Source organism: Salmo salar, chromosome ssa28 (genome assembly GCF_905237065.1).
Source record: "Salmo salar chromosome ssa28, Ssal_v3.1, whole genome shotgun sequence".
In the NCBI taxonomy this organism is placed as follows: Eukaryota; Metazoa; Chordata; class Actinopteri; order Salmoniformes; family Salmonidae; genus Salmo; species Salmo salar.
Window position 1 is genome coordinate 16,974,122 of NC_059469.1, and position 19,432 is coordinate 16,993,553.

General features: G+C 42.5%; 1 protein-coding gene across 2 annotated transcripts in view; it reads right to left on the bottom strand.

The window, feature by feature from the left end:
* ttyh2 (tweety family member 2) overlaps window positions 1-19,432 on the bottom strand; it is a 115,462-nt gene that overhangs the window by 22,030 nt on the left and 74,000 nt on the right. For both annotated transcript variants that reach the window (XM_014179817.2, XM_014179816.2), the window contains exons 6-8: window positions 11,085-11,157; window positions 1,509-1,578; window positions 1,295-1,350 (exon numbers count right to left, since the gene is read on the bottom strand). In XM_014179817.2, the coding sequence (XP_014035292.1) occupies window positions 1,295-1,350; window positions 1,509-1,578; window positions 11,085-11,157 (199 nt within the window). The remainder of the gene's footprint in view (window positions 1-1,294; window positions 1,351-1,508; window positions 1,579-11,084; window positions 11,158-19,432) is intronic.

Below are 19,432 nucleotides of genomic sequence, written 5' to 3' on the forward strand. Positions count from 1 at the left end.
GACTGTAGGGAGAGCATCTAGCCGCCCGCATGCGGCTCTCCATCAACGCCCCCCCCCCCCCCCCCCCCAATCAAGGAGCTCAATTACAGGAGGGCGTTGGAAATCTTTTCCCAAAAGCCCAGGAGAATAAAGTGCTCTGACAAAGGCTGTAAACTATGTCAGAACTAGGTTTTTGTCAGAACCTGAAAAGAGATTTCCAACACCCACCCTGATGAACATGAATTAGTGGGCTCTAATTCATTTTCAGTCAAATGTTCCTCTGTTAATCATTTTGTCAAGATAAACTTTTCTATTTCAGAAAGAAGGTTTCTGTTGTGTTTCTTTAGATAGCTGCTGCACTCAACTTTAAAGTGCATCCTGTATACTATAATAATTTAACCAATACGTTATTGAGCTCATTTCTGTGGGTGGAAATTATATTTGAGTTTTCCTTTTAAAAAGTCACCAGAACCAAGCTTTTCAGTACTTATACATATTTTGTTTTAAGGGGGGGCGCTGCTAACTTTTCCCCCACAGCTAACACATTTTCCAGAGGAAACACTGCCACAGACGCAACACTTTCAGTGTTGTTTTAACACTCTGTGTTCATTTTGCTTTGTTTTTAACACTGGAGAATTTGCGGTGTAGATTTAAACCATCAAACAACATCTAACATCATTAATGGGTTAACCTGTCACATCACAGTAAATCAAAACAACAGTTTGAGTGTCCCCAACCATTATAAAATAGACTGGGACAATGAGTGCCCAATGGCACAGACAATCCTTAATTGAAGCGAGACAGTCAATTACCCCAAACCAGCAGCCATAGCAGCAGCCATAATTGATCTCCTTTGATCTAAACATTCTCAGAATTTGTCTCGGTGGCATGTCTATGATCCAATAACTGTGAGTGTACGTGTGTCTCAGTGAGCGATCTCTGCTTCCGTGCTCAGGTGAATGTGTGCTGACTGAGCAGGCTGGGTAACACAACGCCTGCACTCTGTTACTGCATTCTCTTCAACCTTAGGGGCATGTCTACAAGCACAGCATAACAGGATCTGAACTCTTCTGGGTTATGGAGCTAGCTGAGGCTGGAGAGAGAAAGAGACTACTTCTCACTGCCCTGACCTAAAAACCACCTCTCCTTCTGAGAGACTTGGAGACCTTGCTGAACCCCATGAGGGAGGGAGGGAGGAGGAGGAGGGGGGGAGCGACAGAGAAAGAGAGAGACAGAAAGAGGTCAGATAGGAACAGGGAGACAGAAAGGTCAAAGCAGGTATCATTGACCCGATGGTGCTGGTGATGAGTATTACCTGCTGGAATGGGTTGGGGAGGGTCTGGCTGCAGTACAGGTAGTAATGCACTATATCTGTAGAGAACAGGGAGACACCAACAAGTCAGAAAGACTCAGCAATAACATTGATCTCTTTAAGTATAATGTGATTACAGCCCGGGGTGGGTATAAAACACCTTGTAATTACAGGTTCATTAAAGTGACATCAAAAGCATAACTTGTCTTTAACTCACCAGAACTGATCAGGTCCTTGGTCTGGTTCATGATGAACTTGTCTGGGATAACACAGAAGTCACTGGTGCCCTGAACACAAGAAGAAGAGGCATTTTTAAAAACCACAAAACGAGTGTGAAAGTAGTCTATAAAACACACACACCCTCCTGGGTTTAATAGGAATACGTACAGGTCTCTTGGGGTTCAACTAATGAGCCTCTATATACCACAGATGAAAAGCTGTCTATTTTGCCTCTTCTCCAAATCCAACTGTTTGTGAGTACATTGTTCCATAAAGCCTATAGTGTGTGTGTGTGTGTGTGTGTGTGTGTGTGTGTGCAGCCTTCATACCGGCCGCTCTGCTCCGTCTATAATTATTCTTGTGAAAGAATTCATTATGCATTCATGTATTATGTGTCCCGGTGTTCTTTTACTTCAGATGGCAGCAGTTTCCCTCCCTTCATTAGTGTCACAACATCACAACAACTGCAGCATCAGCAGCAACACACACACACAGTCGTGTACAGCTAACCTTGTGGGGACACACAATTCAGTCCCATTCAAAATCCTATTTTCCCTAACCCCTACTCCTACCCTAACCTAAACCCTAACATTTCAACCAAAAACCTAATCCTAACCCTAGCTCCTAACCCTTAAACTAAACCTAACTCCTAACAGTGACCCTTAAAGTCATTCTAACCCTAACACTAATTCTAACCTTAATCCTAAACCCCCTAGAAATAACAGTTGACCTTGCTGGTCAACTTTTTGTTTGTTTACTATTCTTGTGGGGACTTCACAAGAATAGTTAAACACACACACACACACACACACACACACACACACACTTTTTTGGGCCTATAAGCACAAGACTGGTTTGCTTAGAGGCAAACTGAGGTCAGGATGCTTATGTTTGGAACAAATCACAGGGGTGCTCTATAGTGTGCCACTTCCTGATTCTACACCATTCTCTTCACATTGTTTGTTCCAAGATGGTCAGATAGATTCATTCCATTCTTCCATTCCAAGAGAGGGGGGTATGCATGATTACATGGTCAAGGGGGGCCTGATCCTAGATTTGTGAATGCTATAGTATCTACTATATAATCCTTCTCTGTGCCTGGGAGCGTGTGCGCATGCGTGTGTATCACAACCGGCTATAATCAAATCAAACTTTATTTGTCACATGCGCCGAAATACCACAAGTGTAGACCTTACCGTGAAATGCTTACTTACAGGCCCTTAACCAACAGTGCAGTTCAGGAAGAGTTAAGAAAATATTTTCAAAATAAACAAAAATACTAAAATAATTATTATAAAAAGTAACACAAGAACATAACAATAACGAGGCTATATACAGGGGGTACTGGTACCGAGTCAGTGCAGGGGGTACAGGTTAGTTGAGGTAATTTGTAGGTAGAGGTGAAGTGACTATGCATAGATAATAAACAGCGAGTAGCAGCAGTGTACACTAACACCTCATTGAGAGGAAGCAGAGTAGGTACTGTAGATCTCATAGAAAGCTATGAGCTGCTGTTTCCAGGCCTGGCTGCATGGTGTGGCCCTGTTAAATGAGCTCTGTGTGTGTGTGTGTGTGTGTGTGTGTGTGTGTGTGTGTGTGTGTGTGTGTGTGTGTGTGTGCGTGCGTGCGTGCGTGCGTGCGTGCGTGCGTGCGTGCGTGCGTGCGTGCGTGCGTGTATGATTAAACCCAGCCTTGAAGTCTCAACCTAAACTACAGCCTAAAATAAAACATGCAATATTGACTTGGAATTTTTCAGTTCTGTTGTAGCCTGCGTTCAGCAACTAGCCCTTTGGCTTATGCACTATGCATTTTCCATGATCCACAGCCCCAAGTCAAATCTGGGGGGAACAACAAAAACAAACTGAAGAGAAAGGGAACACGACGAGCCTTAGGCATGTGGTGACTCAAACACAGCAGCATCTATTCATCTTCCTGTATTCAAACCAGAGATTCACATGCATTCAGATTCTCCAGGATATAAACAGAGATACAGTCATATGAGCAATCACTCTCATTTGAGATGTGATAGAATTTCAAGACCAGAATAGGACCATCATTCATCACATAATCCCTGACAGAACATCATTGACCAGTTATATAAGTTTTATAGTTTTATAATGATGACTCATGATCTGGTTTACTGGTTACTGTAACAGCTGTTTAGCAGTAGTTATGGGGTTGAGTTATATTTAGTTAATTCACAGCTGATAGGTAGTGTTGATCAAAACTTTCAGGAGAGAGAGAGACTAGTTCCCAGGAGGATGAAGGATGAAACAACGGTAGGCACCAATATCCTTCAGATTTCAAACCTCTGGTAACTAAATGTAACCTGGTTTCTCCTCCATTTCCTGTTGCCCTTTTCTCTCTCTAACTCGTTCTCCTCAATATCTTTTCATACCTGGTTTAATCTGATTTAAGACACAGGCATCCAATGATACCTTTTTAGACAGCAGTAGTACTTGTTTATGTAAATGCAATATGGCTTTATGTTAACACGTTATGGTTATGTATTCAGAGCATATATGAAGGCATATCCCTAAGGATATGACGGAAAGCTATTTCATGTGATTTCTCTCAGACTCACACATGCACACAAAGACACACACGCACTCTTTAAGAACACTTTCAAAGTGAGTGTGAACAATCATGGCCCCCAAAGCAACTCGTCATAGCTGTCAGTCATGGTAAGAATTGATTAGCACAGTAACAGTAACAGTTGGACATGGACATAGACACGGTCCTGAGTTGTTTCCGAAATGGCACCCTATTCCCTACATAGTGCACAACTTTTGATCAGGGCCCATCGGGGCAAAACATGGTCCTCTATACATAGATTTTGTTCGATGACTGTTAACAAGTTGGACAGAGTGAAGCCTGCTGTATATGTAGGCCCATTATCATATCATAACTGCCAAAATAATGGAACCACTTGAGTAAATGAGGGAGACAAAGTATATTGAAAGCAGGTGCTTCCACACAGGTGTGGATCCTGCTTAGATTCATGTTTAAAAATGCTGGGCAGGCCATTATTTTGGCTACCATGGCTATGCCCCCATAGGATGAAAATGACCCCGTCCACAAGGCATGAATGCTCTCTGAATGGTTTGATGAGCATGAAAACGATGTGAACCATATGCCATGGCTCGCTCAGTCAACACAATAGAGTTCCAGACACTTGTAGAATCTATGCCAAGGTGCATTGAAACTGTTCTGGCTCGTGGTGGCCCAACACCCTATTAAGACATTTACAGTTGAGGTTGGAAGTTTACATACACTTAGATTGGAGTCATTAAAACTCGCTTTTCAACCACTCCACAAATTTCTTGTTAACAAACTATAGTTTTGGCAAGTCGGTGAGGACATCTACTTTGTGCATGACACAAGCCATTTTTCCAACATGTTTACAGACAGATTATTTCACTTATAATTCACTGTATCACAATTCCAGTGGGTCAGAGGTTTACATACACTAAGTTGACTGTGCCTTTAAACAGCTTGGAAAATTTCAGAAAATGATGTCATGGCTTTAGAAGCTTTTGACAGGCTAAATGACATCATTTGAGTCAATTGGAGGTGTACCTGTGGATATATTTCAAGGCCTACCTTCAAACTCAGTGCCTCTTTGCTTGACATCATGAGAAAATCAAAAGAAATCAGCCAAGACCTCCACAATCCTGGTTCATCCCAGGGAGCAATTTCCAAACGCATGAAGGTGCTACGTTCATCTGTACAAACAATAGTATGCAAGTATAAACACCATGGGACCACACAGCCGTCATACCTCTTAGGAAGGAGAAGCGTTCTGTCTCCTAGAGATGAACGTACTTTGGTGCAAAAAGTGCAAATCAATCCCAGAACAACAGCAAAGGACATTGTGAAGATGCTGGAGGAAACAGGTTTAAAAAATATCTATTTCCACAGTAAAACGAGCCCTATATCGACATAACCTGAAAGGCCGCTCAGCAAGGAAGAAGTGACTGCTCCAAAACCGCCTTAAAAAAGCCAGACTATGGTTTGCAACTGCATATGGGGACAAAGATTGTGGATTCTGGAGAAATGTCCTCTGGTCTGATGTAACAAAAGTGGAACTGTTTGGCCATAATGAGCATCATTATGTTTGGAGGAAAAAGGGGGATGATTGCAAGCCGAAGAACACCATCCCAACCGTGAAGCACGGGGGTGGCAGCATCATGTTGTGGGGGTGCTTTGCTGCAGGAAGGACTGATGCACTTCACAAAATAGATGGCATCATGAGGAAGGAACATTATGTGGATATATTGAAGCAACATCTCCAGAAGTTAAAGCTTGGTTGCAAATGGGTCTTCCAAATGGACAATATCCCCAAGCATACTTATAAAGTTGTGGCAAAATGGCTTAAGGACAACAAAGTCAATGTATTGGAGTGGCCATCACAAAGCCCTGACCTCAATCCAATAGAAAATGTGTGGGAAGAACAGAAAAATCAGGTGCGAGCAAGGAGGCCTACAAACCTGACTCAGTTACACCAAAATTCACCCAACTTATTGTGGGAAGCTTGTGGAAGGCTACCTGAAGCGTTTGACCCAAGTTAAACAATTAAAAGGCAATGCTGCCAAATACTAATTGAGTGTATGTAAACTTCTGACCCACTGGGAATGTGACGAAATAAATTAAATCTGAAATAAATCACTCTACTATTATTCTGACATTTCACATTCTTAAAATAAAGTGGTGATCCTAACTGACCTAAGACAGGGAATTTTTACTCTGATTAAATGTCAGGAATTGTGAAAAACTGAATCTAACGTATTTGGCTAAGGTGTATGTTCACTTCCGATTTCAACTGTACGTTGGTATTTCCTTTATCTTTTATTAATACAATTTTTTACCCCATTTTCTCCCCAATTGGTAGTTACAATCTTGTCTCATTGCTGCAACTCCCCAACGGGCTCGGGAGAGGTGAAGGTTTAGACATGCGTCCTCCAAATCATGACCCGCCAAGCCGCGCTACTTCTTAACACACTTGCTTATCCCGGAAGCCAGCCGCACCAATGTTTCAGAGGAAACTGACTACTGTTGTCAGCTTGCAGGCGCCCGGGCCACCACAAGGAGTTGCTAGAGTGCGATGAGCAAAAGAAAGCCCACCCCTGCCCAATAGAGTACCACAGTATGAGTCATAATACACATAAAAACTAGCGGTCAAACAAGAAAATGGTTCCAATCGTTATCCCACCATTCAGTTTTACCATAGGGGATTTTAGAAACACTTAAAATAAGGGTTGTGTTTAATGTAGGCTTACCCTGGCTTGACGTTTTGATAACCGTGTAAATGTGAGTTTTATCAATATATATTATATTTACCCGCCAAAAATGAAACGCTAATTAGCTGCTAATGTGGCTATCATAACTACAAATGCCATGATGATGTGGACAAGACTGCCGAATCAAGGCAAAGGTAAGAATCTCTGGATGAACTATCAAATGTTAGCTACATTTCGTAATGAATAAATTGGCAATATTTCTTTAAATTGACAATTCTGTGGAGTCTCTTGTGCAAGTTTTAAATTGACATAATATCTGTTAGCAAAAGTGTCAGCTAGAGATGATGTGCAGGAGCTTGCAGGGATTTGTAGTCTTGCATGATGTCTACTTTGATGCCAATTAGCATTTTCGGATCTGAGAGTAAATAGAGCTGAATATATTGATTAAAGTCACCTTGTCTGAGAGAGATTTACATGGTTATCAAAACGCCACGCCAGGGAAAGCCTACAGAAACACAGCCCTTATTTTAAGTTTAAGTTTCTAAAATGAATGGTGAAAAAACTACTGGAACCATTTCCCTGTTTGACTGCTAGGTTTTATGGGTATTATGGCACCTTCACTGTGGGCCTCTATGGAGCTCAAACCCCAGGCTGTAGCGGTGCCTTAGACTGCTGCGCCACTTGGGAGACAGTTACCTGCACATACATAAAAAAAAAAATGCTGGATGAAAAACAACCCAATTTTGGTAAATATTGGACGTAACACAATATGGGTTATTTTAAACCAGCCCGTTGGGTCACAAACAACCTATTGTTTACTTTAAAAGGTGAACAGTCAAAATCATGTTTTTCATGAAATTGGATGACATTTGAAGGAAACCAGATCAAAATATGAAAAATGACTGTTGCTTCTATATTGATAAAGTTTGATAATGTCAAACACTTGGATTCATGATTAAGGGGGCAAAGTGTCATCACCTTAACTCTCATTTGAATACACCAATGGTAACATGATATTCTCTTAACTAATTTACCACCTTGTAACCAACATCGGAGAATGCGTGTTCGCAGAGGGGCTAGATAGTAGATAGTTCTCTACTGGTGCAAAAATTTGACTGTCAGCAAATATAACTAAAGTTTACCCTATTCATCTATGACACTACCATTCAAAAGTTTGGGGTCACTTAGAAACTTCCTTGTTTTGAAAGAAAAGCACATTTTTGTCCATTAAAATTACATAAAATTGATCAGAAATACAGTGTAGACATTGTTAATGTTGTAAATGACTATTGTAGCTGGAAACGGCAGATCTTTTTATGGTATATCTACATAGGCCCATTATCAGCAACCATCACTCCTGTGTTCCAATGGCACGTTGTGTTAGCTAATCCAAGCTTATCATTTTAAAAGGCTAATTGATCATTAAAAAACCCTTTTGCAATTATGTTAGCACAGCTGAAAACTGTTGTTTTGATTAAAGAAGCAATAAAACTGGCCTTCTTTAGACTAGTTGAGTATCTGGAGCATCAGCATTTGTGGGTTTAATTACAGGCTCAAAATGGCCAGAAACAAATAACTTTCTTCTGAAACTCGTCAGTCTATTCTTGTTCTGAGAAATTAAGACTATTCCATGCGAGAAATTGGCAAGAAACTGAAGATCTCGTACAATGCTGTGAACTACTACCTCCACAGAACAGCACAAACTGGCTCTAACCAGAATAGAAAGAGGAGTGGGAGGCCCCGGTGCACAACTGAGCAAGAGGACAAGTACATTAAGGTGTCTAGTTTGAGAAACAGACGCCTCACAAGTCCTCAACTCACAGCTTCATTAAATAGTACCAGTAAAACACCAGTCTCAACATCAACAGTGAAGAGGCGACTTCGGGATGCTGGCCTTCAAGGCAGAGTTCCTCTGTCCAGTGTCTGTGTTCTTTTGCCCATCTAAATCTTTTCTTTTTATTGGCCAGTCTTTGCAACTCTGCCTAGAAGGCCAGCATCCCGGAGTCGCCTCTTCACTGTTGACGTTGAGACTGGTGTTTTGCGGGTACTACTTAATGAAGTATAGCAATTTAAATGATCCTTCAAGTGCAGTTCGCAAAAAACAAAAACCACCCCAGGAAAGGAAGATCCAGAGTTACCTTTGCTGCAGAGGATAAGTTCATTAGAGTTAACTGCCCCTCAGATTGTAGCCCAAATAAATGCTTCAGAGTTCAAGTAACAGACACATCTCAACATCAATTGTTTAGAGGAGACTGTGTGAATCAGGCCTTCATGGTCGAATTGCTGCAAAGAAACCACTACTAAAGGACACCAATAATAAGAAGAGACTTGCTTGGGCCAAGAAACACAAGCAATAGATATTGTACAGGTGGAAATCTGTCCGTGTAAGGGCTATTTGACCAAGGAGAGTAATAGAGTGCTGCATCAGATGACCTGGCCTTCACAATCACCCGACCTCAACCCAATTGAGATGGTTTGGGATGAGTTGGACCACAGAGTGAAGGAAAAGCAGCCAACAAGTGCTCAGCATATGTGGGAACTCCTTCAAGACTGTTGGAAAAGCAATTCCTCATGAAGCTGGTTGAGTGAATGCCAAGAGTGTGCAAAGCTGTCATCAAGGCAAAGGGTGGCTACTTTGAAGAATCTAAAATCTAAAATACATTTTGATTTGTTTAACACTATTTTGGTTACTACATGATTCCATGTGTGTTACAGTAAAAATAAAGAAAAACTCTTGAATGAGTAGTTGTATCCAAACTTTTGACTGGTACTGTGTATATATATATATCCACATATATATACAGTAAAAAAGTAAAGTATTCAGTCCCCTTGATCTTTTCCACGTTTTGTTTCGTTATAGCCTTATTCTAAAATTGATTAAATAGAAAAATGTCCTAATCAATCTACACCCAATACCCCATAATGACAAAGCAACAACAGGTTTTTAGACATTTTTGAAAACAGAAATACCTTATTTACATAAGTATTCAGACCCTTTGCTATGAGACTCGAAATTGAACTCAAGTGCATCCTGTTTCCATTGATCTTCCTTGAGATGTTTCTACAACTTGATTGGAGTCCACCTGTGTTCAATTCAATTCATTGGACACCTGTCTATATAAGGTCATTTATCAGAGGAAAAACCAAGCCATGAGGTCGAAGGAATTGTCCGTAGAGTTCCGAGACAGGATTGTGTCGAGGCACAGATCTGGGGAAGGGTACCAAAAAATGTCTGCAGCATTGAAGGTCCCCAAGAACAGCGGCCTCCATCATTTTTAAATGGAAGATGTTTGGAACCACCAAGATTCTTCCTAGAGCTGGCCGCCCGGCCATGGGGTAGATCTTCTTTGGCTATACTCAGCCTTGTCTCAGGGTAGTAAGTTGGTGGTTGAAGATATCCCTCTAGTGGTTTGGGGCTGTGCTTTGGCGAAGTGGGTGGGGTTATATTCTTTCTGGTTGGCTCTGTCCGGGGGTATTGTCGGACGGGGCTACAGTGTCTCCCGACTCCTCCTGTCTCAGGCTCCAGTATTTATGCTGCAATAGTTTGTGTCGAGGGGCTAGTGTACAGTCTGTTATATCTGGAGTATTTCTCCTGTCTTATCCGGTGTCCAGTGTGAATTTAAGTATGCTCCCTCTAATTCTCTCTCTCTCCCTCTCCCTCCCCTCCCGGAGGACCTGAGCCCTGGGTCCATGCCTCAGTACTACCTGGCCTGATGACTACTTGCTGTCCCCAGTCCACCTGGTTGTGCTGCTGCTCCAGTTTCAACTGTTCTGCCTCTGGCTATGAAATCCTGACCTTTTCACAGGACGTGCTACCTTGTCCCGGACCTGCTGTTTTCGACTCTCTCTCTCTACCGCACCTGCTGTTTCTAACTCTGAATGCTCGGCTATGAAAAGCCAACTGACATTTACTCATGAGGTGCTGACCTGTTGCACCCTCTACAACCACTGTGATTATTATTATTATTTGACCCTGCTGGTCATCTATGAACATTTGAACATCTTGGCCATGTACTGTTATAATCTCAACCCGGCACAGCCAGAAGAGGACTGGCTACCCCTCAGAGCCTGGTTCCTCTCTAGGTTTCTTCCTTGGTTCCTGCATTTCTAGGGAGTTTTTCCTTGTCACCGTTCTTCTACATCTGCATTGCTTGCGGTTTGGGGTTTTAGGCTGGGTTTCTGTATAACACTTTGTGACATCGGCTAATGTAAAAATGGCTTTATAAATAAATTTGATAATAAAATGTGGAAAAAGTCAAGGGGTCTGAATACTTTCCGAATGCACTGTATACGGTTCCATTTGGGACACAGGCCTTGGAGTCACAGTCACTCACCACAGCTGTGGCAAGGTCAACTCCCAGAGACGCCCAGCTCAGGATCAACGTCAGCACCCCAAACACCATCATCCTGCAGGGACACACAGAGAGACAGAATTGTGGGTATTATAACACTGTTAATAACACACTAGAATAACTATAACACTGGCCACAAAACATTAGAAATCTGTGGTCATCAAGGATGTCATTATCTGAGTAGACTGTCATTCTGCCTCGTCAGTCATACAACAAAAAGGTCAAAGGTCCTCTCTCTGGAGACTGAGAATGCTCTGTAGTGAACAGTGTATGAACAGGAGGAGAGATGTCAGGGTGCGTCATCTCTGTTGTCCTCCAGTCGATAACAGCCTCTTTACGAGTACATGATGCAGGCAATGGAACGTTCATCCTTCCTGCTCTCTTCTAACCATCCCCCCTGTGGACAGACATGCATTGCTTTCGAGCGAGTGACATCACCAATTGAATACTGCTCTACATGCACCGCTAGCTAGCTAGCTATTTCACATCATCTATATATGCATGCAAGGGGATCAATACTCATTGGGTCCAATCATAAATTACCACAATATTTCCAAGAAAAGGAAGTTAACTAGTGTTGAGTTGTCCAGCCACCTCTCTGTAACGGTCATCGTATATAGTGGACCAAGGCGCAGCGGGTTGAGTGCTCATTTTAACTTTTATTAGAACACTTAATAACAAAACAACAAAACGAACGCGCGAACAGTAATGCAGGCTACACACACACAGCAGTGCAAAAACAACTTCCCACAAATGACAGGTGAAAACAGGGCTACCTAAGTATGACTCCCAATCAGCAACAACGATGTACAGCTGTTCCTGATTGAGAGCCATACCAGGCCAACACAAAGAAATACACAACATAGACAGAGCATAGAAATACAAAACATAGAACATAACCAAAGACCCCGGAATACTCTAAACAAACACCCCTCTACATAAACACATATCCCAACAAACCCCGAACCACATAAAACAAACACCCCCCTGCCACGTCCTGACCAAACTACAATAACAAATAACCCCCTTACTGGTCAGGACGTGACACTCTCTCATCACATTCAATATGAATGTGTGCAGTAAGTGGTTAGGAATACGATGAGCCTATTTGTCTCTCAGATCCGTGTGTGAGTGTATGTCTGTATGTGTGTGCGTGTGTGTGTGGGGTGCATCATTCAGGTCATAACACATCACAGCTCTTCCACTAATCCAATTCACAACTGGCAGCATAATTGGCTTTGTGAGTTCCCACCGCTGTACGACCCTTCTCTCTCTCACACACCTGTCCTCTCGCTTCCTGTGTTTGCATTGACATGTGAGAAGAGAAGCCAGGGTCTTTGTCTGTCAGGACAGTTTGTGAGCACAGTCAGAATGATAAAGGAGTTAATTATTAACAGTAGTAGTATTATTTGTGAGTTGAGAATATGCAGCTTTGACAGCCATATACTGTATATCCCATGAGAAAACTTGAATATATGTGCAATAAAATCCATAATCAATGGTCTTCCTCAAGAACATAACAGCGGTGTGTGTTCTCTGATTTGTGGGTGTGTGCTTGCACACATGTGTGGGCTCTGGGGGGCTACCCAGGCTGTGTGTGTGTATGACCTCTGGGAACTACGGTGGGTGGTTGAAGTCCGTCGTGTGGAAGGATAGGTGCCCGCTCTGCCCTACTGTACTGTAAGTGCTTAATGAGTGGTTATGTGGGTCCACTGGGCCATGGAGGCCTCAATTAAAGTGAGCGAGAGACAGAGAGAGTGTGTGTGTGTGTGTGTGTGTGTGTGTGTGTGTGTGTGTGTGTGTGTGTGTGTGTGTGTGTGTGTGTCCCCCCAGTCGGCAGGAATAATAACCCAGCGTGCCTTTATTGAACACACAACACTACACCACTCCACGTAAGGACAGGCCACCCCGGGCCGCCAAGTCAGCTGCAAATCAAGCAAGCTACCATTGGCTTTTGTGCTCAGGCAGGCAGATCACTGATCTATGAGAAGGAGCAGGGACTGGGGGCAGTGGCAGATGAAGCCTGGGTGGTTCATTACATGCACAGACAGATACATAAACAACAAGACATAAACATAAAGCCTGATGCACACACACACCAACACAGAGAGAGGGCAGCTCTGGGTTGTGTCCTAATGGTACCCTATTCTCTATATAGTGCATAGGGCTGGGCAGGCACGGTTATTTGAATATTCAAATATCTGAACGGATGTCAGTATTCAAATTTTAACAATGAAATGGCGTTGTCTCAGTTAAATAAAATAATATATGTGACATGGCTACACACAAGTATATACCATGACATTTGAAATTCTTAATTTACTAAAACAACAAACTTTTGAATCTAGTTTTTATGACGTGTGCCCCAATTAATCCCCCAAATTCTCCAAGTTTCAGCATCATTGTAAAGCCCTAGTTATTTTGCTGCTTTGACATAGTAATTTATGAAGATTATTATTTGTCATGTGATTAGTGATTAATTTACATCTGTCCCTCATTTTACGGTAAACCCTGTTACGTGAACTGAACTCTCGTTTTAACATGGTTAAACTATTTTAAAAACATCTAATAGTCAAATCATAGAGAAAAGCAGGTGAGCTGGTTGTACACAGCAAATTCCCCAGTGTGAAATTAACACTGAAAGTGTGGACTTGTATAGATATTGAATATTGTTGAATTAACACACTGCTAAGTATAAAGCTTTTGCTACAATTTGAATATTTCCCAGAATGCCTTGCCTTTCGCATGAATTGTAGAGTTACAATGACTGAATTTGTTAGTGACTGAGACATGCTCGTTGCATACATCCAGTTTCAGTCCAAAGACTTCAAGTGAATATGTTATCATTAAAATTTGAATATTTAAAGGCCTTGAACAGTCATTCTGATTCCCATGTAAAATAGCGAAAAACATCACAATAATATTTCTGGGGATTGATATGCTCAAAAATTTTGAAAATGTACAAACAGGCTGAGTGGGTGGGGAGCCTATATTCATGAGCTCGCCTTGACTGACAGCTCTTTGAAACTCCTATTTAAAGAAACTTGGATGTAATGAGCAGTGTTGCAGTAAAATCCTCTCAAGCAAATTTGTAGTGATACGTTTTATACCGGAGCATGCATCAAAACCGCTAAGCAGTTTACTTCGAAGCAGTGTGCCGATGCTTGTATCACTTTATCAGACGCAAGTGATCAATAACGTCCGAAGCTTCGCTTTGTTGAACAACCATCTGATTGGTTTGCTATTGGTTTCAGTAGAAGACAAAAAGGCTACCCTGTGCACGCACTACGTTGTGTGCGACGTCATCTATAATAATTTGGCTGTTGTAAATTATTTTGACCAGCAGGTGCCACTGGTGTACAATGTGTTGATCAAAGCCACACGTAAATAACCTATTATTGACAAATTTGTCTGGAAATGCTCAATACTTCATGAAGCTTCGTTTTCCCATCACTACAAAATTGGTGATACACAAAGCAACTCAAACATTGAAATTGCATTAATGATATATATATATTTTTATACATCTCCCGTTTGGCATGTCTCTTGTGATGCGGTTCAAAGCAGCACTGACGGATGTTTTGAACTACTTCCCCTCTTTTGTTCCATGCTGGCTGAAGACCTAGCTAGCCGGTAACTAGCTAACACTAGACACAGATGAAAGGGGAAAAATATAAGTACCTTTGCCATAGATGAATAGGGTAAACTTTATTATATTTGCTGACACCCTACAGTCAAATGTTGGGCTTAACCTTTACTGGTTGAGTGCTTTGCTACGTCCCTAGTTTTTATTTCTATTTTCTATTTTTATTTAACCTTTATTTAACTAGGCATTTAACTTGTTTAGTCCTCTCGAAGTGCTTGTGATATAAAACGCCAAATATTCATAAACTTGCATGCACCAAGACCATGTAATTATAATAAAATACTGTTAAATACCAATATTACAGTAGCATTTACTTTCTTAGAGTATTGTGCTTTATCTTTGCTCTGATATTACAGTCATTTACAGGACACTGGTGGCAAGTTACTGTGAATATTACAGTAACGTACTTGGCACTAGTCAGAGATGGGCAAAGATACATCATTGGTACGTTGTTACAAATATACTGCTCAAAAAATAAAGGGAACACTTAAACAACACAATGTAACTCCAAGTCAATCATACTTCTGTGAAATCAAACTGTCCACTTAGGAAGCAACACTGATTGACAATAACTTTCACATGCTGTTGTGCAAATGGAATAGACAACAGGTGGAAATTATAGGCAATTAGCAAGACACCCCCAATAAAGGAGTGGTTCTGCAGGTGGTTACCACAGACCACTTCTCAGTTCCTATGCTTCCTGGCTGATGTTTTGGTCACTTTTGAATGCTGGCGGTGCTTTCACTCTAGTGGTAGCATGAGACGGAGTCTACAACCCACACAAGTGGCTCAGGTAGTGCAGCTCATCCAGGATGGCACATCAATGCCAGCTGTGGCAAGAAGGTTTGCTGTGTCTGTCAGCGTAGTGTCCAGAGCATGGAGGCGCTACCAGGAGACAGGCCAGTATATCAGGAGACGTGGAGGAGGCCGTAGGAGGGCAACAACCCAGCAGCAGGACCGCTACCTCCGCCTTTGTGCAAGGAGGAGCAGGAGGAGCACTGCCAGAGCCCTGCAAAATGACCTCCAGCAGGCCACAAATGTAGATGTGTCTGCTCAAACGGTCAGAAACAGACTCCATGAGGGTGGTATGAGGGCCCGACGTCCACAGGTGGGGGTTGTGCTTACAGCCCAACACCGTGCAGGATGTTTGGCATTTGCCAGAGAACACCAAGATTGGCAAATTCGTCACTGGCGCCCTGTGCTCTTCACAGATGAAAGCAGGTTCACACTGAGCACATGTGACAGACGTGACAGAGTCTGGAGACGCCGTGGAGAACGTTCTGCTGCCTGCAACATCCTCCAGCATGACCGGTTTGGCGGTGGGTCAGTCATGGTGTGGGGTGGCATTTCTTTGGGGGGCCGCACAGCCCTCCATGTGCTCGCCAGAGGTAGCCTGACTGCCATTAGGTACCGAGATGAGATCCTCAGACCCCTTGTGAGACCATATGCTGGTGCGGTTGGCCCTGGGTTCCTCCTAATGCAAGACAATGCTAGACCTCATGTGGCTGGAGTGTGTCAGCAGTTCCTGCAAGAGGAAGGCATTGATGCTATGGACTGGCCCGCCCGTTCCCCAGACCTGAATCCAATTGAGCACATCTGGGACATCATGTCTCGCTCCATCCACCAACACCACATTGCACCACAGACTGTCCAGGAGTTGGCGGATGCTTTAGTCCAGGTCTGGGAGGAGATCCCTCAGGAGACCATCCGCCACCTCATCAGGAGCATGCCCAGGCGTTGTAGGGAGGCCATACAGGCACGTGGAGGCCACACACACTACTGAGCCTCATTTTGACTTGTTTTAAGGACATTACATCAAAGTTGGATCAGCCTGTAGTATGGTTTTCCACTTTAATTTTGAGTGTGACTCCAAATCCAGACCTCCATGGGTTGATATATTGGATTTCCATTTATTATTTTTGTGTGATTTTGTTGTCAGCACATTCAACTATGTAAAGAAAAAAGTATTTAATAAGATTATTTAATTCATTCAGATCTAGGATATGTTATTTTAGTGTTCCCTTTATTTTTTTCAGCAGTGTATAAAATACCTTGAAGATCAATTTGTCCTTAACTACAACAACATTTTTAGTAACAGTTACAGAAATGTTTTACTTGCTATGACTGTGATATGTGTTTGTTTTATCAACCTTAGTTTAATTTAACATTTACATTTTGGTCATTTAGCAGACGGTATTGTCCAGATCAACTTAAAGTCAGTGCATTAACCTGAGGTAGATAAAAAAGAAAATATCACAGTCATAGCAAGCAAAAAGATTATGTTACCATTACCGAGAATGTTGTTTTAGTTAAAGGGGCTACTTGAAAGTTTATTTTTGTATTACAAAATACTAAATACATGTATTCTAATTATAATTTTGCAAAATACATAAATTGTAGTTCTGGCTAGTGAATTACAAAATAGTACTGAATTACAAAACAAAGCATCCTGAAGCATTGAACATTTTCAGCAAATTGTTTGAAAATAGGTTCATTACTTGAGGCTTTAGTCAACACATTAGTGGCACCTGGTGGTCAAAAGAATTTAGAACAGCTAAATTACTATAGATGATGTCACACATGCCATAACGCGTGCGCAGTGTAGCATTTTTGTCTGGAGCGCTGGACCTCTGGTATCAAACGTAACGTCACTACAAAATAAGTATTGAAATGGTTGAAATACCTACAGTATATCAAATACATGTAACAGAAATACTGCCCCTTGTTGGCACTAGCTGCCTGCAGTGTATATCTCCAACAGTTTACTAACCACTGTGCTTCCAGTAATGCTCTGTAAATGATAGAAATACAGCATGTTGCTGTAGTCAGGTTTTCCAGTAATATGATGGCAATTTGTGTTTCAGCAAAGGTCCTGTAAATCTAGAGTAATTTACTAGCTACTGTGCTGCCAGTAATTTACTGTAAAAAAGACCTGATATTTTTTTACAGTGTAGACAAGGACGCTGAGTGCAGCAAGATAGCCTCAACAAGCCTAGCTAGCTAGCTAACATCTGGCTTTCTTAGCTAGCTTCTTTACATCAAGTTGATGCAGTAAAGACATGCACAGATAACCTATGGCATTTACAAGTTTTACTAACTAGCGTGAGTCAGGGCTGTTTTTTCTCTCTCTCCCTCCCGTGTCACACACACCACAGGAGGGAGAGAGAGGGTCTGCGGTCCTTTATGGGTTCACGGTCAAACGACCACCCCTCATCACTGTCAAACTCTCCCTAAAACACTTCTGAGAGCAGGCCTTTCTAATCGACCTGGCCCGGGTATCCTGAAAGGATATTGACCTCATCCCGTCAATAGAGGATGCCTGGTTGTTCTTTAAAAGTGCTTCCCTCACCATCTTAAATATGCATGCCCCATTCAAAAAAAATTGAACTATGAACAGATATAGCCCTTGGTTCACTCCAGACTTGAATGCCCTTGACCAGCACAAAAACATCGTGTGGCGTACTGCACTAGCATCGAATAGTCCCCGCGATATGCAACTTTTCAGGGAAGTTAGGAACCAATATACACAGTCAGATTCAAACAGAAATTTGCATCCTGCAGCACTAATTCCAAAAAGTTATTGGACACTGTAAAGTCCATGGAGAATAAGAGCACCTCCTCCCAGCTGCCCACTGCACTGAGGCTAGGAAACACTGTCACCACCGATAAATCCACGATAATCGAAAATTTCAATAAGCATTTCTCTACGGCTGGCCATGCTTTCCACCTGGCTACCCCAACCCCGGCCAACAGCTCTGCACCCCGTGCAGCAACTAGCCCAAGCCCCCCCAGCTTCTCCTTCACCCAAATCCAGACAGCAGATGTTCTGAAAGAGCTGCAAAATCTGGATCCCTACAAATCAGCAGGGCTAGACAATCTGGACCCTCTCTTCCTAGAATTATCCGCCGCCATTGTTGCAACCCCTATTACTAGTCTGTTCAACCTCTCTTTCGTATCGTCTGAGATACCTAAAGATTGGAAAGCGGCCACGGTCATCCCCCTCTTCAATGGGGGAGACACTCTAGACCCAAACTGTTACAGACTTATATCCATCCTGCCATGCCTTTCTAAAGTCTTCGAAAGCCAAGTGAATAAACAGATCATCGACCATTTCGAATCCCACCGTACCTTCTTCTCTATGCAATCTGGTTTCCGAGCTGGTCTCAAGGTCCTAAACGATATCATAACTGCCATCGATAAAAGACAGTATTGTTCAGCCGTCTTCATCGACCTGGCCAGGGCTTTCGACTCTGTCAATCACCGTATTCTTATTGGTAGACTCAACAGCCTTGGTTTCTCTAATGACTGCCTCGCCTGGTTCACTAACTACTTCTCAGATAGAGTTTAGTGTGTCAAATCGGAGGGCCTGTTGTCCGTTCCTCTGGCAGTCTCTATGGCCACAGGGTTCACTTCTCGGGCCGACTCTTTTTTTCTGTTTATATCAATGATGTCGCTCTTGCTGCAGGTGATTACTTGATCCACCTCTACGCAGACGACACCATTCTGTATACATCTGGCCCTTCTTTGGACACTGTGTTAACAAACCTCCAAACAAGCTTCAACGCCATACAACACTCCTTCCGTGTCCTCCAACTGCTCTTAAATGCTAATAAAACAAAATGCATGCTCTTCAACCGATCGCTGCCCGCACCCGCCCGCCCGACTAGCATCACTACTCTGGACT